General features: G+C 39.6%; 1 protein-coding gene across 1 annotated transcript; it reads left to right on the forward strand.

Moving 5' to 3' along the window:
* Nucleotides 1-1,940: 1,940 nt before the first annotated feature.
* On the forward strand, nt 1,941-22,991 carry wdr27 (WD repeat domain 27; the record flags this gene model as incomplete). The annotated part of the gene is made up of 20 exons (XM_071531559.1): nt 1,941-2,078; nt 2,202-2,343; nt 3,253-3,377; nt 3,938-4,051; nt 4,234-4,285; nt 4,623-4,693; nt 4,791-4,905; nt 5,036-5,144; nt 7,263-7,354; nt 8,369-8,433; nt 9,153-9,268; nt 10,233-10,306; nt 14,496-14,565; nt 15,569-15,637; nt 15,739-15,842; nt 16,119-16,208; nt 17,377-17,498; nt 19,806-19,939; nt 21,759-21,856; nt 22,870-22,991. Coding segments are annotated over exons 1-20 (2,022 nt in total), but the record flags the coding sequence as incomplete, so codon positions are not given.
* Nucleotides 22,992-26,401: the final 3,410 nt, after the last annotated feature.

The following is a 26,401-nucleotide window of genomic DNA, read 5'->3' on the forward strand; positions in this document are numbered from 1 at the left end:
ATTTCTTAAACATTAGCACCCTATGGGTGTCATATGTCACCCTCTGGTGGTTGCAGTGACAAATGGTTGACTTCTTTATGGGAAATTTGATATAAATTATATTGCAGACTGCTTTGAATTACTCGACAAGGATTCCATATTAAAGTATCGTTAATATTGCTACTACTACTAATGATGATGATGATGATACTACTACTACTACTACTTGGTTACTACTACTACTACTACTAATAATAATAATAATAATGATGATAATAATAATAATAATAATAATAATAATAACAATAATAACAATATATGGGAGCACTCCTGCTTTGTTGATTGTAATTAATTGAATTGAGCTGCTGACAACAAAACTGCAAAAGTGATTTTATGGATTTACTGCTCTGAACTTCATTATAGGTTATGGTTTCTAACCTTATCCTCTCAAAAGTGACTAGTGAAGTTCATGTAGTTAATTATTCGTAATTCATTCATTATTGATCAAATTACAAATTTCTTTGTATTTGTCAATGGAAAAAAACATGCAAGTATTACAGTATAATAATATGATACTGTAATATTTTCATGAGGAAGTACCATGGATATGTACCGATAGAACCTCCTTAATGTTTACCCTCCTCATTGGGACTGACATCTTGGAAGTCCATCTCTTGTTTTATCAGTCAGTACGGTAGTTGGATAATGACTGCCATCTTGTGGTTTAATACGGAAGTACACCTTGAGAGGAGAGGGCATCATTCAAAGTCAGCTCTGGAGGATTGCTGGGAGCTTTGGATGGGCTGTGGGAGCAGCATTTAAAAGAGTATGGTCTAGACAGTTTACATTATAGTCTAGTAATAACAGTGCCAGGGGTCCCGCCGTGCAAAGTCCTAGAACAATGATGGATCTTAATTGAATGGTGACTAAAGCAAGATGCGACAGCTATTATGTTAATGGCTGTTAATGGAGCAAAACATCTGACAAATGGAAGTGTAGGAGTACAGGTCAATATTCTAGTGTTTAAGATCAAAATATGTCAGAGATGAACTGTCAGTCTATTCTGCAGGAATGCTGGCAATAATTGTGTCACTGGACGGAACAAGTAGGCTAAGTCCAGATAATAAGTCATGTGTTCTAATTCTTAACCTTTGGAGAGTGTATATTCTTGGCAGTCTGGTGGTGATTTATTGATGGAGGTGAATTTAGAAACAGGAAGGAACAAGTGATGCCAGCTGGCTGAGATTGCCTCCTTGGGCATACAGGTTTGGATTCTAGGTTCTGGGTCAAATGTTTAGCTTCACACTCCAGCTCAATGGGTGGCTGTATAGGATACCTTTTCATTGGCTGCGAGGAGCCAATAAAATTCCAAAGAAGAAGAAGAGGGGAGTCCCACTCTGCCCATATTTCCGGGTACCACAACCGTCAACTTGAAGTTCTGCGAAGTTTGCACCAAAAACAACAAACAAAAAACACAACATAATACCTTTATGCAAAAAAAAAAAAAAAAAAAAAAAAATCATCTAATCATAGTAACAGTTGTGTGCGGCGGCAAAACTGTAGGAGGCAATTCCATGGAGGCGAGCGCGTGCAAGCACTTTTGGAGACCGGAAGACGTTTATTGTATGATACGTGTTCTGTAGCATAGACAATCTTTGGTAGAGTACAACGAAATTCGGTTGTTATGCGGTTTCTAAGCAACCTGTCTGCTGCTTCTAGCAAGGAAATTTCCCTCCAAGTGCTGCTCTACTCATAGTCCGACATAAACCTACTTCATCTTTAGTGTTTTCGTAACGACAATAGCAGACAGATAGTTGAAGAGTCTATGGTTGAAAATGACTTACAGTTAGCTATTGACTCTTCCTGATAGACTTAACCTGGGCTATGTTTAACTGCAGTTAATTAGTGTTAACAGTTACCTTTGTTGTGTGGAAGTTTGCTTAGACCTAAGAGGAACCAAGATGATGGTAGAAAAGCTCAGTTTGACCTGTGATAGACTCATATCACACCGGCAGCTCGCATGCTGTCATTCGTACTGTGTCATACCATTGCGTTGCAAGGAATTGCTGGTTTACAATCATGTGGACACAGAGCAGGAGGTTCGTCAACCCAGGGAACAAGTTTAGCTAATATCATATAAGAAGTTTAAGACTTTTACAGGACCTGCAGACACTTTGAATTGATATATTTACTGGAATCTATGTCCAAATCTTTGTCCACAGCCCCTGCTGCTAACTGGCCACCATGGTGACATCAGTGCCATGGCTTTTGGGAAAGGCAGCAAGCCAATCCTCCTCTGCTCTGCCTCTGCTGATTATATCATTGTCTGGGATATTGAACTGTGCCTGAGAAGAAGGAGGGAGGGTAAGGAAAGAGTTGTGACAGCAGATCAGAGTTACTCAGTCCTTTTACCACAGTCAACTTATCATGTTGTTGGTCAGAGTTTGGTCAATTGATTGTTAATTTATTTAGTTCAGTGTTGATGATTTCTTTCACATTCATAGATTGAAGATGCTTTTGCCATCATAGTGCTAAAAATGCAAAACATACACATTACAGAATTACCTGAGCAGTTCACATCAGAGAAATAATGTTTTTCAACTAGGCCTATATTAATTCAGCAGTGGTGGGCCACCAAAGCAAAAAAAAGCATCACTGATAGGGAAACCCACATTACATTTTGTACATATTTCCTCAAAAACGTAAACAAATATCCAGCTAATATATAGGGTTAGTGCTTTCATTACGGTGAACTATTCATATAAGACCTATTTTAGTGGTACAACCTATGCTAGGACCAAAACTGGAATCAAAACCACCACAGCTAAAAAATAGCTCAGAAACACAAAGTAAGTGCCTAAATGCCCTAGAAAATGATGAGAGTCGATGTCTTAGTAGGTCTTTATCAGTAGAGGTGGTGCTCTTATATTCCTCTCTCCTATTTGAACAATTTTATGTGATTTCACTTTGTTTTGGAAGCAGGCATATGGTTTCAGTTTAGTTTAATTTTTTTCATAAACTTCAGTTTTTACTTTTATCTCTGTTCACCAAATCATTTGTTCAGTGTCCTACTTGTAGCCTTAGTTTTAGTTTCAGTGAATTATAACCTTTCTGTATATCTATACTTATGCTGTAATTTGGTAGTGTGAATTCTTGAGTGAAAATCACTACAATCCTGCCATCTAGTGAAATATCTCTGTCATTTCTACTATGCTCATGAAGGTCTGCTGGTTGGAGCATTAACAGAAATGTACCATTACAATTTGTTTGCAGGCATAGTTGCAGCTGGGACAGTTATTGGGACGTTACTGGGCGAAGTGGTCCATCTTTCATTCTGTTTCTCTGATGAACGAGTGGCTGCATGCTCTGGAACTACAGTATATATACTCAGCTCAAAGGTACAAGATGCTGCATGTTTTTTTTCACAGTTAAAAGGGAGTATCACAGCAGTTCAGGGCTCAAATATCAAATCAAGGACAGATTAATTTGAATTATTAAACATTCATTGCAAGGGCTGAGTATCGATGGAAGTTTGTTTTGATACTGAAAATGGTTCAAATACTTCAAATTTGATACCATTTCTGAAACGCTTCTTTCCTGATACATCTCTTTGTTGAATAAAAGCACATTTCGCTATTTCACTGCCTACAATAGCATAAATTATTTTCAGATCATGCTCATTCCTCAATACAAATTCCCACAAACAAGAAGAAAATGCGATTCCTGTCCAACAATTTGAGGCATTTCAATACCATTGATATTTTGTTGTATCTTCTTTTGCCCATGTGGATTATAAATATTACTGTACCTCCATGTACTGTTCTGTGATTCATTGGATTCAAGTCACAGTATCCTCTAATCAGCTGGGATTTTATATATCCTTCATTATTAATGGTTGAATAGCTATCAAAGGTCATCACTTAATTTAATCCAAGTGTAATCATTTTGTCCACACCAGAGACAGGACATGATCTCTATGGTGACTGGTCACCTGGGACCGTTGACAGCAGCAGAGTTCTGTCCCTGGAATAAAGAAATTCTCGTAACCATATCAGAAGACCGGACTTTTAAGGTACTGATGTAAGATTCACAAATTATAGATTTAAAATTGTAGATTTATCACACTTTTGATTCAGTAATTATGATGCATCTTCATATCACCATACACAACATATTAAATTACTGTGCATATTGTATACTTAACTGGGTTTGAATAACTATAAACTACTCTGCCTTGACTTTTTTTTTGTACAGGTGTGGAATTTAAAAACGGAATCAGTTTACTACCAGTCTTTTGTACTGTCAGGTATGATATAACCAGATAAAATTTTGATGGAGTAAATTAAGCTATACTAGCTATTTCCCTTTCCTCAATAATGATCGGGTGCTTGAGCAAGGTGTCATTGAATCTTATATCAGCTTTACATTATCTACTACTAGCCACTTGTGTTACTGCTTAGTTTGAATTACTGGTGATGCCTATGAAAGATAACATGTCTTGTACTGTGAAAGGGCCTTGCTGAAAAATAACAAGTATCATATGCTCAGTCAACCTACCCAGGGCAAATCCTGTAGGTTCTCTACTGTTATATATTGCGAGTTTCTGTGTATAATGATCACTGTTGTGTCCTTGTGTGCTTCAGCATCTCCATTGCTCAGTGTGTTTTTCTTGGAGGAGAGTAGGCAGCTCATCACTGGCTCAACTAATGGAGAGGTTAGTGACTGTGAGGCATGAGGTTAACAACTAAATATCAAAATTAGAGCCTTAAATCCCACAAGCTGTGTAACTAACCTGAATCTTCTGGGTTTAGGTGTGGTGCTTTTCTCTACCTGATGACCACACGTGTCACTTAGTGACCAAAATGGACATTCAGAAGATGCAAAAAAGACATCAAAGGCACCAAGAGACTGTGGCCCAGCAAGCAGGTGGTGTTACAGTGATACAGAGGATTTATTACAGGATTTTGGATTGTTTTTATGAAACACTGTCTTTTCTAGTCTCATACTCCTCATAAATGGAATGAAGTAACACTACTGTATGGATGTTTCTTTCCAGGAGTCATGCATGAAGAACAACCAGATACATATAAAGTGGAGACTTCAATACCCATTCTCAGAATGGCTTTGTGTAGCTCATCTACTGACACTGATGATGAGCAGAAAAGGTAAGAAAACTATCTATGTATATCTTTATGAAGCTAATCCTAAAATTATGAAACAAGTTATGTTGGAGATATAATATCCATTAATTCATTTGTCATTCATTTGAGGCTACCAGGCAGGCCTGGTAAGCCCAAATGTGTAGTGAGAGGTCTGTCATGAGGGTGTCCTGGTGGCTCAGTGGTCTAAGGTGCGACCATGTAAATGCGGCGTCCTGGGTTCTAGTCTGGCACCCTTTTCGCATGTCATCCCCCAATCTTTCCTGTCTGTCTCTACTTTGAACTGTCAAATAAAGGTGAAAATGCCCCAAAACAAATACTCCTTGTTGGTGCTTGTCATGGTGGCAACCCAAGAACTCAAGAACCCAAGAACCTGTCAAGCTGAAGAAGGAGGCCTTCTGGGCCTGGTTGGCAAGGGGGACTCCTGACTCAGCAGAGAGGTACCAGCAGGCCAGAAAGGCTGCAGCTGCGGTAGTTGCAGAAGCGAAAGCCTCGAATCGAGGAATCACACTGCTCAGCCTTCTTGGAAATCCTGGGAAAGCCTATGCCAACAGGCTGGAAAGGAGGCTCTGGCTGATTGTTGAACCGCGGATTCAGGAGGAACAGTGCTGGTTCCATCCTGGTTGCGGAATAGTGGACCAGCTTTTTACCCTCACAGATAATCAAGGGGTCATTGGAATTTGCTAATCCTGTCTACATATGTTTTGTGGATTTGGAAAAGGCTTATGAGCATGTTCATCGAAGTATCTTGTAGGAGGTTCTGCGGGAGTATGGGGTGCTGGAGTCTGTGTTTGCATTCTTGGCATTCAGTCAAGCTTGTTCAAGACTCCACTGGAGCAGTTTGCAGCTGAAAGTGACACAGTTGGGATGAGGACCAGCATCTCTAATTCTGAGTCCATGGCTCTCTCCTGAAAAAAGTGGCATGTTCCATCCAGGTGAGGGGTGAGCAACTGCCCCAAGTGGAAGAGTTCTTGGGATCTTATTCACGAGTGAGGGTAAGAAGGATCATGAGATAGACTGCAGGTTGGTGCATTGATTTACCAGTCGATTTTTGTTCCAACCCTCACCTATGGCCACAAGCTTTGGGTGGTGACCAAAAGAATGAGATTATGGATACAAATTTGGGATGTCTGGGCTGCTCTGCTTACACTGTTTTCACTGTGACCCTGACCCGGATAAGCAGCTAGAAAATCAATTGATGGGTGGATCTTATTATGTGACACAAGGAATAACAAGTCACAGGCATCTCATATTGTTTGAGGAGGAATTCATAGCATCTGCATAGAGACCAGTCTCGATTGCTCGATTTGTTCTTGTTTCCACAAACTAAAAGTTGTAAGTGATCCAGGAAAATATGATGTAAGCAATTGAAATATATAATTGTCATGAAAAAAATATAAATATTACATATTTCTCCTATTAACACTACATAAATGTCATACTGTCACAAAGGTCTGGAAACATTTCTAAACTTAAAATATCTTTATTAGTACAGGCTAATTGGTATGCATGTTTCCACAGCAATCACAGGAAACTGTGATAGCAGCATTAACGGTTTCAGGCTGTCAAAACATTTGATGCTGTCATAATAAGCAGGCACTTCCTTCTTGCTGGGTACCATGCATATGATATCAGAGCAGCATCTACATCACCTTTGCTCATGTGCCTAACTGACGCGTTAGCCTACAGTACAACTGAAGTAATGTATGTACGGATGCATGATATATATCAGCAACCTTGTGGAAGTGAAGGAAGGAATGAGTGCTTCTGTGCGGGAAGTAGATAATCACAGAGGATCCTGTGACTCGACTCGACTCCTCTCCTCTCCTCTCCTCTCCTCTCCTCTCCTCTCCTCTGCCCTCCCTTCACCCTGCCTTCTCTATGTGGCAGTAATTTCCATCTTCCTGTGTGTACATGATTTAGACTACATTAAGTCAAGGGAAAATTCAGACTTGGATCAAAACCTCAGTCCTAGTGTGCATGCCTTGCCATTCCATCACATCAGTATGTTTTTCTTTAGTATGTGGTTACATTGTCTTCTCTCAAATTTTGTGAAACAAAGTCCCTTTTAAGGGAAAGCCTGTAACGCTGTTTCTCCATTTGGTCCTCCATGGTCTCCTGCAGGGACAATAGCTGGTTATGCATTGGAAGCTCTGATGGCTTGTACCTGGTTGACCTGGCTACCTCCGAACTCCTAACTGCACTACATTTTAAAGGTATGCTGCTGGCGGTGCTGCTGCTCCCACTGCTGCTGCTGTGATAGGTTTGCACATGTTTGCACAACCAAGGCACCATCATTCCACCATCAGCAGAAATTCTATCAGCTCAATATTTCTTTTTTTTTTTACCAGGAAGCAGTGTTATTGATTTTAAACCCTATGGGGTATTTATTGCTCCTTTCCTTTCTCGCATTCTTCTTTGCTTTGACGTTCAAAGTTGTAGCTGAGTACTCTAAGTGTAGTAGCACACAATTTATTTTGTCTGAGGAAGGTAACATGACTTCCTGCAGAGGACAGTAGAATACGATACATCTTAAGCATTATGGTTATCGGCTTGATGCCAGAAAGAAGTAGTGTAAGTTTGCAGGAGAAGATATGGCGTCCTTACCCTTAAGCAGATTCCAGTTCACTTAATGTTAGGCCTGTCTGATGATAATTGCATGCCACTGTAGTACTGTGACAGCAAAGCCCACCTATGATACCAAAGATTCTGAAATATCAAAGTATCATAGATGCCTTAAGTACTGATCAGGTCCAAAAAAGACACCTCATTGTTATGTTAATGCTGTATGGAAAAAGACGCATCTCAACATTTAAGAATATAATGACAAAAAGATAAACTACCAAGAGATGTGGTTGCCCTGTCCATTTTGCATTCTTTGGATCTGATGTCATTCAATAAGGCCCCTTTTGCTTTGTCCAGTGATACTACTTTTTATTGTGATGCTTAGGATCCAGTATATTAGGGAGCATGCCCCTACAGTCAGTAGGATAAGATGTGCATGTCCCAAGAGGAACACTGTCCATTTAATTCTATAGACAGAGACGCTGATCAAAACTCTCTTATTTACAATCATATTCAAGGTGTCACAGTATGTGTGAATGTGTTGGCTGACATTAGTTTTCCATATAACGTTAAATGTTAATTTGAGTATGGTACAACAGCTGATACATGGTCATGAACTGGAAACAGGATGCGGCCTAATCCATGGTTGATGTTCATTCCTCTAGATTACCCCAGCCTGAGCATCACAGTGGCTGGGTCATGGTCCATCTCTCCAGTGTGGGATAACAGTGTGAGTAACTCCTATAGTATCTTGATAAACCGGAGTCATATGGCGCAGTTAAACATGTCTTTTTTCAATGTGACTTTTATCATCCAGTCACGCCAGGGGGCATTAAGCTCACATTATGATCCGTTTAGCCAGACCACATGCTGAGGAATGTTGGCTAGTAACCTGGCTAGTTAATGCTAACCTGGCTAGTTAATGCATCCTGGCATTATGGGATGATAAAAGTCATATGAAAAGCCAAGTGTAACCATGGCATTTGTGATGGCATCCTCTTGACTATACAGTACAGTTAACCACTGAAAACTAGCGCCGATTAAGTAATAGAATCTATGTGGAATTTTGCTTTTGTTTCCTATACTAATTTCGAATGTCTTGAGGTACACATGTACTGAAACTTTGGTATTTTTATAATGCTGCAATTAGCAGTTTATGGTTTCACAAGCCTAGGATTATGTGAAATATAAAGTTTTTTACAAGATTTGACTGCGGTTTGCATCCTGAAGGAAAGTGATTTTTTTTTCTGTTCCTACAGAGAAGCAATTATGTGTTACAGTGCAAAGTAAAAGCATCACCCCTTGACTTGCCTTTGTCTCTTTTTCCCCCCAACATTATTTTTCAGTCCGCACTTTTCATGTCCCTTTTTGGACTAATTCCATTGTTTTGCCTATATTTCTGTTATTCGTTATGACTCTTAATTAATTCTCAAATTCCTTGCCACACAGATGGTGTTTTTAGTGAGCTCTCTGTTTACTCCCTGTGTGGTCCTGTTGGAGGTAAGCCCGTGTGCCCTCCTGGGGAGAACCTGGGCTGGAGGTGAAGGCCTTTCGGTGATCCCAAGGTAACCCTCAAGTTAAAGGCAAATATTTGGTGATACTGTGTTGAGCCCCCAGAGGAGAGATTTGTCTTTTTGCTTGGTCCATTCCACTGGGAGGTCAAAGCGCAGAATCAAAGCCCTAGAGCTGGTTGGAATTCAGTGTTGCTCAAGGACACTTCGGTGTGGTGGACGCTTGCTGTTGCAGGGGAACTCTCCCTAAATAGTATGCAACTCTGCTACCCATATTGCAAATATTACTTGATTTAGGACTTCACATTTCATTCTCATGGCCTACAATAGTCCATTCAGTGTCATAAATTTGAAAAACTCTCTACCAATGATAAACGCTTCTCTGTAGTCTATGTTTTTGTATCTACTCACAGCCTGGAACTGCTCTATTGATGATAAATGACTGTGACTTTGTGGACAGACTTGTTGTCTTGTCTGAGCTTTTAAATCCTAATGATTTGTTATTAAGATGGTGCTGTCTATATCAGTTCCAGGTAATGTGCCCATTTCTCCAGAAAATCATCTTCCACAGTGACATTTTCTATCCTTTTCTATTTATTCTCAAGAGGTCTGTGTCAGTGTGACATTCTCTAAACTCATGCTTCTGGTTTCTAGTGTCTGGTCTGCAACTTAGGGGCCAAAACATAATCATGTCAACTTGTTAAAACTTGCAAAAACAGCACAATTGTGGCCCTTTCTCGCTCTCACTCACACACTGGTCACCTGACTGACATCCAGCATGAGGGCATATGGGTGTAGTCTACTTTACAGCTGGCTTTGTGCCTGTAACCTCCTCCGACTCTGACGTTTCCATATTAACTTGGCTTATTATAAACATTCTTGCCATCTGGTTTTTCATGAGTCAACAATATCATAGTGCTGAGAATGAGAGGGACTAATAATCCATAACTATGGAAAATGCTGTGCCCCTTCATTTCCAGTAACTCTTTCCCCCCTTTCACCCCTCCCTTATTTTCAGTTCTCCTCCACTGCTGGAATCTCCTCTGAATGCTGAGCTAAAAAAGAAGGAGCCCAACTGTCCTAAAAAGAAAGGTCAGCATCCCTGTCGTCATTTGAACACCCACTCACCTCTCACTGCTCATGCACATAAAATACAAAGTGAACTACTGCTGTTTGATGAGTTTGGGTTTTAAAAGTATGACCCATTTTGTAGTTCACTTCATGACTGGCATGTTGACTGTTTTGTTTGGCTACAAGTTGATTCTCTTAAATTGTACTTTTATAGAAGGTTTACAGAAGGTCTGTTTGGCTATCACTAGAGCTACTGAGAACCTCCTCATTATCTATAAATATAGAGGATGGAAAAGATTCTTTCCTTTGCATTGTGGGGGATGTTGATGTGGCATAATTAGGTTCCCTTCAGTTTTCATTTGCCGCATAGGCAGGTATTTTAAATTAAGCTACAGGACAGTAAAATAAATTTAGACTGATAATTTCTCACTAATTAGCCTAGTTAGTTGCACAGTTGCGTTTTACACCAGTGGATCTTAAAGTGTAAAGTGAGGCCATCTGTGGTTCTTTGGTGTATCATTAGGTTCTGGCAGCTTGAAACTATTCTGCTGGAGACAGTAGCTATACTGTGGTTTACATGTTGCTCTTACAGAGGGTTAGTGCTGAGAAAGCCAGCATTAAAGAGCAGGACTCCCCACAGCTGGAGTGAAGGGAGTTACCGGTGCCAGACTATGTAGGGGATCTTCAGGGGAGTCTGGAGCTGCTGCGTGACTGCAATGAGACCAAAAACCACATACATTCACTGATTCTTGCAACCCAACAACCCCCCACCCCAACACCTACCCCATCCTTCTGTGTATTCTCAAAGATATCTGCAGAAGGTGTATGTGTAGGACAATTCACAGATCTGAAGCACCTTTTTGGTTTATATACTGGAATCCAAAACCAGAACTGATTGATGGCATGATTTAATGTAACAGTTTTTAAGTGAAATGAACTGTAATGCAGATCGGATTTCTATTGTCATGGCATGCCCCCATGTAACATAATCATGACATGAACCAGGCCTGTTGGCTTTTTGAGAGGCTGATGATCAGCTGCGATGTCACTCTCCTGAAGTGTGATGATTTAGTCCTGTTGGATGGATTAAATTGTCTGACTGAGAGGATATCAGGATACTGCCTTCACAACACTATTGACTTGGCGGAAAATCCTCTCACCTTACCAGCCCAGCTAGAAATAGAAACCTCTAAAAATGCCTATTTTCATTTTAAGCCTTTAAACTCACGCTGTACCTGTAAACAGCTGTGCAAATCTGTAAAGTTATGCTGCACTTACAATAGCAAGGCTCTGGTTACATACAGTATATAGCACTAATTATGAATGCACATAGAGATTCTAAGTTTTCCAGTGATCACTCTCAAATGGGTAACACCAGCAAATGTGGATAAAATTTGCAAATGTGGATAAAATTTGCAAATGTGGATTAAAAGGGGTTTAAAGAGATACATTAACATTTAGAATTTTTGCTTGGTTGGATTTTTCTTCAGAAACTTGGCAGATTATAGAAAAAATCTTCACTTATCCTTCAGTTTTCCTGAAATGGCTCGTTAACATTGTTAACATTCTGCAGTGTAGCCCGGGGGTACAGCTAGTCACAAGCCCACGCTAACAAGCCATTTACTCTGTGTGACTGTTGGCCCTCTTCATATTTTTGATATAGGAGATGGAGGCTTGGATTCATGTTATCAATAGTTTGTGCCCATCCAGAACACGATCTTAGTGGCCACTGCATCACACCAGCTTACTTTCAGATGACATACAGCATTGAGCATCAGTGTCAGATTATATTACAGAGTGTCCCCTGCCAGTTTTGGGCACAGGGAGATAAGTATAAGAAAAAAACATTCAGACTTTCCACTGTGAGAGACAGGGAAGTGTGACGCCTCGAGTGCTCCAATTTGAATGAAAGGGGAAAGTGTTCCACTTGTCTGACTGCACATAGTGCCATGAATCATTGGCTGATGGAAACTACAGTACAGAGCATATGAGTGTCGAGGGCAAAGTTCACATCTTACTCTCCATTGCAATTTGCTATTCTCGTCTTTGAACCTAGCATTTTATTCTCATGCTTACATCTAAAAGTACATTTTTTGCCCTCTTTATATATTGTTCCCTAATATGCTACACACATGGCCATCATTCTTCAGCTGCTGCATGATTTCTATTGCTGTCAGACCCTCAGTTTGGCTCACTCCTCTTAATTCCCACCAGTTTTCAGATACCCTGGATCTGATACCTCCTCACTTGCTCTTGCTCCTTTCTCCTACTGTGTGCCCCACTTTTCACAGCTCAGTAAGGCAATGACTCATACCAGAGACTCTGGTTACAGCCAAGATAAAATCTTAGAGACATATACCTGCTATGGTTTATACATTTTTGGAAGCTGAAATTATTTTGTCTTTTTCTTGGACCACAGTCAATAGCTCACTCAAAGGGAGGTCTGAGTTTTGCCATCCCCTGTTCTCTGACTGAGAACAAAAGTTAGTGGTTCATATTAGACTAAACTTCTAGGTTGGCCTGGGCCTTGCCCCTTATAATTCAGGTAATCCAAACTCTGAATCATTGTCTCTATAATCACAGAAACCACCGTAGTGTACATTTTAAGTCTTGTCAATCCAAAAATCTCAGTAAAAATATAGGGGCAATAAATTTGATTTTTATTGCCCCACAGCGCAAAATGACCATAATATATCTGCAGGAGATTGATATGGTTATTGATCAATACCAATGACTCAATGATTACTTCACCAGGTATTGAGATTTCTGGCTTTCAAAACGTACTTACTTTCCAGCCCGTTCCCTCTGTTTTGGAACAAAAGCCAACACCCTACCCGCTGAAAACATATTTTCAACTGCTTGATGATGGAGTATGATGCTACGAGTGAGCGACCGGTGTCGCAAGACATTTCATTCTCAAGCTAAAACAGCAAATGACAAAGCAGTAGTATTAGTACATTATTTTGCGTTGTGATATATTGCCTTTTCACAAGACTGTTGGAGTTTGTGTCTTTTGTCAAAATGTGACTTTGCATCAATTAGGACACCGTAATTCAAGGGGATGGGAGAGGGCAAAATACCAAAGCAATGACCGCTTATCACCAAAGGTGTCACCAAAATCAAGAAAAACAAGAATTTTGCGGATTATCATGTCTCAATATGATTTAGAGTATTTTACTTTGTGAGTTCAGTGATACAACCACAATTTAGAAAGCTCTAAAGTAGCAGCCAAACAATATTGAATGTAATCCAGCTAGCCCTAATATTAAAGAACACAGTCTATTTTTTTGAATTGGCAGAACTAATTTATGTATGCTCAAACTACATTCTTATTTATTTTATTTCATTCATTTCATTCTTTTATTTATTTATTTCATTCAACTCTATCTGTTTTTTATCTGTTTAAAAATAACTGGAAGTTGGATTGATTTCTTTTAATTAAATTATTTCAAAAATGAAAATGATAAAAATAAAAACGGTAATTAGTTTCTTAATCAAAAATACACATTATAGTTCATGTCACTCATCATCGCATGTCATTTCAGCTTGATCTTGATTAGCTTACATGTTTACTTCAGTGAATGTGTAATGAGCTATTCTTCACAAATAATGAAACAGCTGTCTATTAAATTGGTTGACTGAATTCTTTTTGTGAATTCTTTTATAGTATAATCTCTTTTTTACTGTGCAATCTCTGCTTCAGTAGAAAACAAGTGTTGAGTTGGAGTTACAGCAGTAAAACAAATCAATTCCTTTTCTAATGCAAGTTGATTACTGAGTTACTGCTTGGAGATTATGTGACTTTTTCTTATTTTGCCTGTATTCGACAGGAGAAGTGTTTTTGGAAAGCCACACACATTTTAATGGCTGTGGAAAAAGTGAGCTCACTGTAGTATAGTGAAGGCACTGACAGCGAATAGGGAGCAGAATGCTCCATCACACAGTGCACTTATGTTGTCTCCTGACAGCATGGACTGGTTACCCATTAATGTTGTGTCCTCCATTCTTATAACCCATGAAAACCACAAGACAATGAAATCACTAGTTCTAGCCTAATGATTGAAATGAATAATGGAGAGAAAATTGTTTTTTTGAAGAATATATCATATATAATCTAACGTAATATATTATTATACATGGGTCATTCATACTCTAACAGATATTTGTGGTTGTCAAGCTATGTCTTATTGACTCCTATCTTTTGATAAAGGAGGTGTGAAGGAACAGCCTCTGGTCTTCCACTCGAAAGTGAAGTCATCAGGATACACCAGTTCCCCACGGTAGGTTGGTGGACTATGATTACTTTTTGCCTAATATAAATCAAATTACAGTATGTTGCATAATCAAAGAAATTGGATAAGGGAAAAGGTATATTTAAAGTATCTACCTGGGTGACAGAAGGAATTTAATTTTTCATATTTGATGTATTCCCCTATTTCCTTGGATGGGGTTAGTGTAATGGGTGGAGCGTGACACTAACATTGTCCTGGTTATATGTTCAATTTCTACGCACACAGCTTTCAGAGTTTTACTCTCCGCAACACACAGTCACATTGAGGCAACGTTCTCATCCACTAGGAGAAACTCTAGTGGATGAGAAAATTGTGCGGCAGCCAGCCGGGTATTCATTAATATCCCCACATCTACCTGGTGCCTCTCACTCTGGAGAACTCCTGAGTGGGAGAGAGACCAGCCCCGATCAAGATGTTCCAGAGCCAACACTGTGTGGAGGTGGGCCCAACTATATCTAGTTGGTAGCTCTCGACCTCTCGCACCAGCTCATTGGGCAATGCACCGGCATTGCATTGCATCATATAAACTTTTCTATTTTGTCTCCCAGATTGAATGTGAGTTGAAGGCATTGGCTCTGGCAGGGAAACACAGCAGGGAAGCACACCTGCTGATCAATGCCAAATCAGCATTGTAGCCAACCATGGTCTTGCATTGCCCATCACTTTTTCTTCTTGTTGGGCCGATTCACCTTCCTCCTCCCCACCTTCACTAATGTTGAGGCCCTCCATCTATCTATAGGGGCATGATCATGGATTATCATAATTCCTGCTTTATTAATGCATGCTTTTCCTAGACATTGGTTAAATGTTTCTATTTACCTAAGTCTCCCTTATAATCACTCTTTGGCCTATTTCAATCTACAAACTGAATGCTAAATGTATAGCAGGCTACACTATATTATTGTTTTGTTTTTCCATAATAGCAGACATTTGAAATTGGTGTATACATAAAACAGTATAGGTTTCAGCGCGTATTGATTTTGCTTTTCAGAAGGACTATGTTTTCACCTAAGACTAATGTTCAGAAGACTCCATGTGCTACAAAGGCTAACAAAACTATGTAAGCAGTCCATCCTACCAACATTAAAAATACGGTGTTGAGCAAAATTCTTCATACAGCATTTTTAATACAAATACTAATGCACTGTTATTTTCATTCAGAGGCTGCCTCCACAGAAATTATCCAGTAGACAGTGCAGCACCTAACACTCCACACATTCAACTAAGCATTGCGAACAAACCAGTCTACTGCTTTCAGTACTCAGGTGAGACCAATGTTGCAGCCAGTTATGTTTCCATAATATTGTGAAACTAATCATAATAACGCAGATAAATGAATGATCAGCCAATAATGTAATAAAGAACTGAAGCCATAATGTTATAGCCTATTTATCCACTGTGCAATAACTTATGGGCTGGTTAGTACATTAAAAAGTGGGTAAGAAAATGCTCTCTGTTTTCAATGACAATAAATCATCTGTTGTCTGAAACATCAAATCCTAATGAAAGTGGATGTTTCTGTCTTTCCTTGTCTCTCCTAGGCGATGGAAAACAAATCCTGTGTGGTCTTGGAGACAATTCTGTGTTGGTATACAAGTCCTCCCTTACCAGCAGTCCAGCTGTCTACACAGGTATGTGAAGTGGACATGAGTATGCTTACCTTGAAAACCTCTGGGCTATATTTGCTTTCAGTCAACTCACTGTTTTTGTCAGCAGTGCCTTTGATTGTTGTTCTTTCTTCCATACAAATCTCCACAGAAATCAAAATTTTAGGATAATTCTTGTTTGATGTGATACTCAAGATTTTCTTTGGCTTGAGAATACTCAAAGACCCAGGGTAATGCATGGTTTGGCTTTCAGGTAATGGTTATACAAAATTTTGATAAATGAATGGGAGTCATGGGAGAAACTGAAATATTAATATATATAATATAACACTTTGCCGCATGCTAAATGGTGATGATTTTGCCAAAAATCTGAAACTCATTTTTCTTTTTCTTTTTTTTTTTTTTTACATTTTAGAGGTGTTTTAATGTTAAAATCTTACTCATGCAGTTTTAAGAGACAAGGACTGATTAAGTGAAGACTAAGAAATTCATCTTCAGCTTGTATTAGGTCTGCCTTATTTGGGTTGGGCTGCATAACATATTTTGAAATGGATCCATGGCTTAAGATGAAAGACTCCAAATATTCACTTAGCTATCACTGTCAAAATAGATAAAGAGTTTTCTCTTACCAGAAAAGAATTCTTTGGTTATATTCCAAAGCATGAATTTGAAGAGGTGCTTGGTACACACTGTCTTTGTTTTTGTCAGAAAGTGAAAGACTGGGTGATGGAGAAAAAGAAAGATGAAAAGGGCACACTGTCTTTGTAGACCATCTAGGTTTAAACTAATGCATTTTTTCAGTCTCCTCATCTAATTCCCCAATTCTACACACCATTGAAGTTCCAAGTTGGTATTATTGAGAGCGCTCTGCTGGAGAGCTTTCTCAAGTCCAGCCACAACATATTAAATTCTGCCTCTGCCACCCAGTAACCCAGGCCAGTGTGGGAGACATTGACAGGCCAAGACAGGAGCTAGTATGCCAGTGCATGTCATGGACATTGCGTGTTTCGGACATGACCGCTTGAGTGCGGCGGGGACACAATATCCACAAGAGGGCAGCAGAGATAAAAGGACAGAAGTTGAGGTGACCAGGAGGTCACCGTGAGCCTCTACTCCTCATTCTACTTGGCTGTCTGATCAATGCCATGATTAAATGTTGTAGGCAATCCTGAACCAATCTGTGTGTTTGCAGGCCATGACAAGGCAGTGAGCAGTGTGGGCTGGAGCCACAACAGACAGTGGTGGTTGAGTGCATCAGAGGACCGGACACTCCGAATCTGGACCCATGGAAATGCAGAGCCTGTCATTACCATGGTAAATGTCCTATGCATTCACACACACACACACGCACACACACACACACACACACACACACACACTCACCAGACATTCTCTCTCTGTCTCTTTCACTCTCACTCTCTCCACCACAATCATAGTCTTATTTGAAGATGCAACACATAAGATCCTTTGTCCTTTGTCCTTAATACATTGTTGTGAATGAAGCTGTGCAGACACACTCTAATAATAGTAAAGCAGTGGTTATTGCTGTTGCAAACAGTAGCCACAATGTTATGCTTCATGCTCTCATTTGGTTCAAAATGGGAGTTCACAGGCTCAGCTTTTCACAAAATCCCCTTTAGATAGAGTCTTATGTTGTGGGAAGGGTGTATACCGTATTTCCTCTAATATTGGCCCGGGCCTTTATTTACCTCAACTGTAGTAGCTGGCCTTTATTGGAAGCAGGCTTATATTAGAGACAGGCCTTTATTTCTAATTCCCTCTGTTTGATAAGTATATTTGCTCATATTTTAGTACGAAGCCTCCTGGTTTTCTGATCTGCTTCTGTTGGGGTTTGTTAGGTAGCCGTTTTTTTGTTACTGCAATGCATTACCAGAGACTTCCGCCAGGCACCAGGAGTTTACCGGTATCCACTGTTGTTTTTAGCTGCGACCAGCAGCTCTGTAGCTCGCTCTGTCGGTCGGTCGGTCGGTTGGTTGGTTGGTCCACAAAAATTTCCCCACCCTTTGGCAGCCTATAGCCGCACAGTGTGGTTACGTGGTCGCAGCTATTGCGAATTCACACTTGTTTCCTTTGTTTTTTTCCCCGACCTGTATTTGGGGCCGGCCTTTATTTGTTCGTGTCGACCACGCCCCCGGCTATTATCGGAGACCCGGCTTTTAATTGACTACCGGCCACTATTAGAGGAAATACAGTAATTAAATATAATGGAGGCAGGTAACAGTTGTTATGATGATCATTATCATTTCTTTTATTTGTGATATATTATAAAATGCCTACCTTTAACATGGAGCTTCCTTATAGAAGGGACATTTCTGTGCAGTGTTCCAAGATGTGTCTTTGACACACTGACATAATAGTTTCCTAATTCACTTTTTCCTTTTCTAATAAGAATAGCCTCATGGAATAGAAGCAATTAATTAGGCTGATGAGATGGTGTGTTTCTTGGCCTAGGATTGTGACTTTGTCATTCAGATCAATTGCTGGGCTCCAAGCATCCAGAACACTGAGCATGTGCAGACCCTCCTCACTTCCTCATCGGACATCATACTTAGCGGGACAGTTAGAAGTATGCCTACTTTGCCATGCCAAGTGAAAAGCAGAGGTCTGTCCTCAAACCCGGGGTCTCCCTTTGCTGATGCTAACCATCCCTGCTTTGCTCCACTCCACTTAAGCTTGGCTAGAACAGCAGCTTTTGACTACTTGGTGTTCTTGTGAAACATCTTGGCAAAAAACACAAGTCTTTTCAGGGAGGAGAGCTCTAGGGGTGAGCCAGAATTACACATAGCTTTGTGCATTTATACTTGAAGATTGTCTAGAAAGAAACTGCTTTAATGAACACACAATGTGCCTTAAGATTTCTTACATTTTCTTGTCTTAAAGTGTCAGATTAGTTGGTAGTATTGTGCAACCCTAAACCTAGACTGATTAAGTATCTGATGAGGCATAATAGCCCATCTGTTGGTTGATTTTTGGCCCAGAGAGACCCTAGCCATGTCCCATGTGGGTTAAAGAGCAGCATATTACTGCCCCACACAGGACCATTCTGATGAGGATATTCTTACCTCCCTCCTCCTCTGTAATGGATTGTGTTTTGAGTCCGTTTTTTCCACATGGAAGGAAAACCCAGTGTGACCCAGTGTATATGCTTTATAAAGTTGTAGCCAAAGAAGAAGAGAGGAAGAATGTGAGAGTGTGGATAAAGGATATCTGAATTCAGAAAATACTCAAAACCTTAAATTAAAGATTAAATGATTCACCATGAATGCCACAAAGCAATTGTATTGTTTTAGGGTCATACCCTTGTATGTAGACTACAGACTGCAGACTGTCACCTTTAATTTGAGGGTGTTAGACAATATCAGATGAACACCTAAAGAACTGTAACCTTTTTGGTAATAACTCTGATCATTGTTTCTCCCTACAAAGTTTCCAGTAGAGTTAAAGAAGAAAATTAATAGACAGAAATGGTTATCAAAGTCATTCATTCATTAATTTATTAAGTTGTATTTTGTATTTCAGTAATATCTTTCTCCGGATCATGAGTGTCTGAATGATTTCATGAAGTTAGCTAATTTTTGTTTATTTTCTCTGCTCCTTTAGAGTGACCGTATCTTCTCCAAACCCATCAGAAGTGCTCAATTTTATTACCTAGACAAATTTTTGCTTCTGGCCTCTGGACACTCTCTTTACTTGTACCTGTATAACCTGGACAGCACACGTGACAACATCAAAAGGTAATACATACAGTAATGGATATACAGTATATATATAGCATATATATAGTAAAGTGATTATGTACAATTACAGTACAATTCAACATTTATACTTGATGCATCTGCTAGCTGTTTGGCTATTTTTTTGCTGATAATGCATGTGATGTATTATCCCAGTAAAACTGTTTGTCATATCATACATAGAAGACACTGGGAACACTGGAGTTTGTGCAAGAATTTTCTCTTCTCAAATACATGGTTTATTTACTGTGTAAATACAGTGTAGTAATGGGGAATCAAGCCTGACTTTTGTAATCATACCATAATATGTAAGTTCTAAGCAAGAGAAAGAGGTAAATTGAGTATTTTTTCAGCGGATTAAATAACTGGGTAATCATCCCATAATATTTGCAAATGTAGCTAAAGCAATGTGATACAGTAATGTACAAAAAAGTCATTGTATTGTAACTGTGATTAATTACTTCTCTTCTCATTTCCCAATTGAAACCCTGCCTGTTAATTTTGGATTGTAGGCAAAATCACTGAGCAGAAAGTACCAAATTGTCAGTTTCATGCTCTCAAAATGTCCTTTACCTGCGCAAAAATTGTGCAGAAGGCACAGGTGATATAATTACAATATCGTTTTCTGTATCAATATCGGTAGCACGTTAATCTTATATAAGTGCCCACCACTAAAAACAATGTCAGAATCTATTTATTGCTTGTATTTTACTACTGGTTAACTTTTCTTTCTTGGAAGTCACTGGTTGAATACTAATAATTGTGGAGGTCTCTGAGATCTCTCAATTGAATGCAAATATTAATTAATATTAAATATGCAAATATTAGCTTGATATGAGTCACATAGATTGTGTTTATGACAAACAATTTCCATTTCTCTATTCATTCTACACTGTTAAAATTCTTGCAAGGAATTACAGTATTTACAAATACAAAATAAAAATATTGGCATACATTCACACCTTGGAGCTGCGCAGTATAACCTCAGTCTTCTATCGCTGGCTACTAAGCAGCTCCACTGGAACAATTGGGGATTAATTGCCATGCTCAAGGGACCATTAACAATGCTTGCTGAGGGAAGGAAGGGCATTACTCATACACTTTCCCCACCCAGATTTTCACGGACAATTCAGGGATTCAAACCAGTGATCTTAAGCCTGCTTTTCTAACCTTTGGGCTCCAGCCACCCGCTATGGCTGTACCTATCAGCAAAGACAAATACATAGATTGTGACTAGTTTACAACTAACTAACAAGCGGGATATAGATCAAAGGATTGACCTGTGTCATCCAGTTATGAAGCAGGCTTTGTTACTTAAGGCTGATTTGATGGGGGCCTGGTTTTATTCAGCTCCTACCACAGGCATAGTGCTGACACTCAACACCACCCAAACTGCTCGACTGTGTACTGTAAGCTGTCAGGGCTTATTCTGGAGGCCAGGGAAATGAAAGTAAAGGCCCTCCAGACCCTCTTTCAGCAGAGCATGTTGCTTCTTCCTCTTTTTCCTATTTTAATCAGTTATTGCTATGGTGCAATGTGTGAATGGCAAACACATACAGAACTGTCATCAGTCAGCAGAACAAGATCAGAAATCAAAAGAACATGATAGCACTCTTGGAGTTGAATCATCGTATTAGTCCACTAGCTCTTTATAGCCATGGGAGATATGTAATATGATCAGGGTCCAGACTCAATATACTGCATGTTTGAACAGGATAATCTTTTGTTAATAGTTGGATTATATTTGCATACTTTACCTTTATCGGTTTAGATGTTTATCACCAGTGAAAATGATGCAACTCTATCTTTTTACTTTCAGATATCAGCAAAGGAGTGTCGTCAAATTGGCAAGCTGCTTTGAGACAACATCGGCAACAGACATTACTGCCTTGTCTGCAATCAATGATTTTTTTTCCTGTATCCCTTTTTCTAGTCATTATGGTTACCGTAATAGGACATTTTATAGTTGACACTGCACACCAACATTTCTTTTTCTTTACTACAAAAAGGCTTAGACCAATTTGTTTGGATTTATTCAGTGTTTTGTTTTATCAGTGTAAAAGGAAGCCAGCTGAGTTAAAGGAAAAAACACTTATGTGGTCCCACTTAGAATAACAGTCACTTTCATTGATGCTTTGGAGGGCAAAGTTAACCTATCATTTCAGTAGTTTCATTTGGAGCATCTGGTTGGACTTTCATATCAACCACAGCAATCAGTCTCTCTGCTTAATAAGGCCCCCACATGTTGCCTCAGGGCTTCCACAGCTGATTTTACTCTTTACTCTTTAATTTTTCAGGAATGTCTCCATTCCAACTCCTTGTTAAAGGTTTACAATACCTTTATTTTCTAATAAATCCACTGAACTGAATTTAGAGCTGTGTTTGCATGACTGAGATCCTCAAATGAGGTTTTTTGCACCAGTGTTCTTGGCAATTAGAAAATAGATATCAGGTGATTACAAAAAAAATGTTGATGTCTGATTTTTGTGCATCATTGATCAGTTTACGTTTTTGGATTTTCTGTAAATGAAGAATGTATATCCTATCTGTATTGGTCTGCCAGGCTGCAATACACTGCTTTTGAACAATAGTAGCCGTCTGCAAGGTAGTTAACTGATTTATTTAGCCTTCTATGCAGCCCAGTATTAGTAGCTAGGATTTAGATTCATAGAAGGCTAATGGGGAATGAAGGTAAGTTGACATTCTTAACATAACTAGATCAAATGTATGTTATTTTACCTTGGAATGGAGACCCTTGAATGGAGACAGATGTCTGAGAAGGTTGTTTTGTGATATTTACCAACCTAAGCATTCAGATATCTCACACTTACTGCACTACTATCAGCAGGCCTGTAGTTACTATGTAATAGATAGCATACAGTGGGACTGGTTCACTTGACAGTCATAACTTTTCTTAGCAGCTGTCTCAGACATTGTTCTGGTGTGCGGTTCTGATCGGTCCATTCAGCTATTTGACATGAACAAGGGTACAGTTGCTTCAGAGCTGCTAGATGCCCACAGCAGAGCCGTCCACTGCATTACACAGAACAAGGTAAGGTCATGTAAACTTTCTTCTGTCAAAGCCAACAATCTACTCCATTATTTATTTAAAAGTGCCATCTATATTACATTATTTTGTTGCAGCATTGCCCTCATATATGAAATGATGTATTGAGTTAGTACATTTTGTCTGTATGCCTAGACTCTTCAAATTGCAGCATAGACAGCATTTTATGATTGTTCCTGATTAAATTATTTCTGATTTTACGGTCAGAGCCTGTACATTAATTTAAAAAGGGTTGTCTTTTCCTATCGTCATTTTCCTACTGAGGCACACAGTCTCACATACTCACATTCCTCACTAGGGCTGCTAACTGGTAACATGTCACATTGGAGAAAAAGCTGTAGCTCGCAGTGTCCCTTGGTTTCAAGGAGCAATGCTAATAAGCCATTTTAGGGAAACTGGAAGACATATGGAGGGACTTTTTCCCCCAATGTGCCAAGCCACTGGTAAGGAAAAATAACAAACTAAAATTCAAAATGTCAGTGTTGTTTTGGTTGTACAGTCTCAGGTTTTAATTCTCCATTTTTATGTCATTTAGGCAACAGAAGTGTCAAAAGTATTTCTGAGTATCGAGAACTGGTTACAAATTAGTCCTGGTTCCAAATTGCGTAATTTTCTGGAATCGATAAGCCACCACACTAACTATACCTCTTATCGACCATTAAGAATGTTGAACAGCTGTATGCTTCTTGAGTAGCTGCTCAACAACCTTTTTCCTTTCAGTGTGGTGTCAATTGCAAACAATAACGTGATATGACTCCGGGGGGTACTCAATCTGTCGGTGGAAACTCTGGTGAAGTTTGTATGTCCATATAACATACGAGTTTGCTAGCACATCTCCATGGCAGCCTTCTTCAAAACAACAGAAGTTGCTGTAGACCGTTTCTTTAGAGTTCCAAAAACACCAAAATAATGACCATAAAATTACTTCAAACAGCTCATGCAGTATAATCCAAGTGTTCTGAAGCCAAACAATTGCACTGTGGGTCCAAAAGTCCAATATTTACCTCATTATCTCCTATTTTCCACACTTGTTCTGCACCACGGCAACCGTTAACACAGTAGTAACCAGATGTTGACTTCAGATGCTGTCGGAAATATTGTAATTACGGGTAGAGCGCACTTGAACGAGCCAGTAAAGTGGTAAATACTAATGGGAATCCAATTACTTTAAATATTTTCACTTGTTCTTGTATTGTTTTCTCAAGTAAAGCATTCTGCCAGATGTGCCTTACTGCTATTTTGAAAAGTAATTCTGAGACAAAAGTTACACAACAATGTCTTTGTTGAGTAATAAAGTTAACTCTAAAGTTACTAAAGCTGTATGCAGTCTTTTACTCCTGACAATTTATACAGCGGGAATCGATAGGGGAAATGCTAAAGAATCGTATCAATAAGAATCAAAAATGGCACCGGAATCGGTAAAATTCTAAGGATACCCAGCCCTACTCAAAGGACTTTACAAAGACAAGCCTACCTAGATCTAACTAGCAATCAATTTATATTATTCTCTTTCTAGTAATGATATAACTGTATTTAAGTTCAGAGAGCTTAGGTATAGGTCAATTTACAGTTTGAAGGGGTAAGATTTTGAAGCCCTTGAAGTATGGGACCGTGAAGGATGTACAGAAGGTCTTGGTGAATGTATAGAGGCAAAGTGATCTCATCACTCTGCTGACTGATTGAATTTTAGACTAGGCCCATAGAGTAAAGAATTTGCTTGGCTTGGCATCAAGTGATTGTGTGAACCTTCCATCTGACTCTTGAAGGGTCTACTCTTTGGCAGATGCTATAGCGTTACATAAGACATCTATGAGTGTTGCGAGAGTTACATAAGACACAGATCTCTTTTGGGGGAATAAAAGTGTTGGTTTGTGGTGTGAATGAACAAGGTCATGGTAAAAAAAAAATCTAAGTGTTTCCATGACAGACAGACGGGACAAGCCATCATCAGTATCATTCATCTTGAATGTAAATCCCTGGTGCTCCAGGATTAAGACTGACATGGGAGATGGAAGGAGGAGATTCCAGGTTGGACGATGGTCTTTGAGTAATCCTGTTCCATGATGCATTTTGGGTTTATGTGGCTTTACTTCCACAGTACTGTGTTGGACCAATGTGGGCCCAATTAGCTGGTGTCTAACAAATAGACAGCTTAGACAGCCAACATAGCACTGTGAAGGATGTAATACGTCAAGAATTGTTCCTGCATTACTCCATATGGAAATATAATGTCAGCAATAAATGCATACATATCCAATAAATTGCACAAGTCTAGGTTTATGCATATCATTTCAGTTTCTGCATAGCTGTCAAATAAATTCAACACGTTACAGTTTTTAGCCTTTTTGAGAACATTTTCTGGGCAATTTTGACCAATCTTACAGATGCTTATATAACTCCTTTTGGAATACGGAAGGTGTATGGATTTAGTTGAATCTGTGCTAGAGGGAAGTTCGCACTCAGTGACCCTGTGGTGTTGACTTCTACTGACTTCTGCATGTTGACCTGCTCAGTGCAGGCTTGGCACTCAGGCCAGCCTGGATTAGCTGGATACACTGCACCTAGTGGCTTGGATTAAATGCATTAACCGACGGGTGCTCATTCAACTGGGATGCACTCTCCCACGCAACCGGCTATGCGCCTTCGACCCAAAGGTGCCTGCTCCCTGTCACGCCAGCTATTGTGTGCCATGCATTGTGGACTGCTTGCGGTGTGTTGACTCAGCTTGGCCGTTGCGTCAATGTGGGGTCCTCCGCCTGGATGCCTCAGGGGCTTGGGTGCTGGAGGGTTAATGCCTGAGGATCATAGGGATTGCCCCTGCCTACATAACATCACTCTTCCCTCCCCTCATTTTCCTCTCATCCCGTCCCGAGGCTGACCAAACATCGGGAGCTGCAGTATGTGAAGCAGCTTTTCCCACTTCAACTTTCCATCGACTCTTCTGCAAAGATCACCTGGAACTCGTCAAAGCAGAGTACTTCTCGGAAAATGGAACTGGAAATGCCCTCTCAGACTCCCTTTCCCACACTCTTAATGGAAATCTAAACAAAAAACACCCCTGCCCCTGCTCCCGCACACGCACACTCCACTGCATCATCTGATAATTTTGTGTGAAAGTCATAGATGGAATCCATGAATAGATGTCGAGTATAAGCACGTTCAGCTATATATATTTTTATTGAGTGAGTTGAAAATGAGCTTGGTCTAATTGTAGCCTATCTCAGTGTGGCAGATAGGAGATGGAAAAGAATGACAAATTCAATGACAAATTTGTTTCCATTCCAGCAGTGAAATGCTAGAGGTTTTCTTTCCAGGCCCACTGTGCTTATATTCTGTCTGACTCTCATCTCCCTTGTAATTATACTACCTGAAATAATTACATGAAAAATATTTGC

This window comes from Centroberyx affinis, unplaced genomic scaffold (genome assembly GCF_046629955.1).
Source record: "Centroberyx affinis isolate AG114_WGS23_722 - 3 ecotype Tasmania unplaced genomic scaffold, CSIRO-AGI_Caff_v1 ptg002097l_1, whole genome shotgun sequence".
Taxonomy (NCBI): domain Eukaryota; kingdom Metazoa; phylum Chordata; class Actinopteri; order Beryciformes; family Berycidae; genus Centroberyx; species Centroberyx affinis.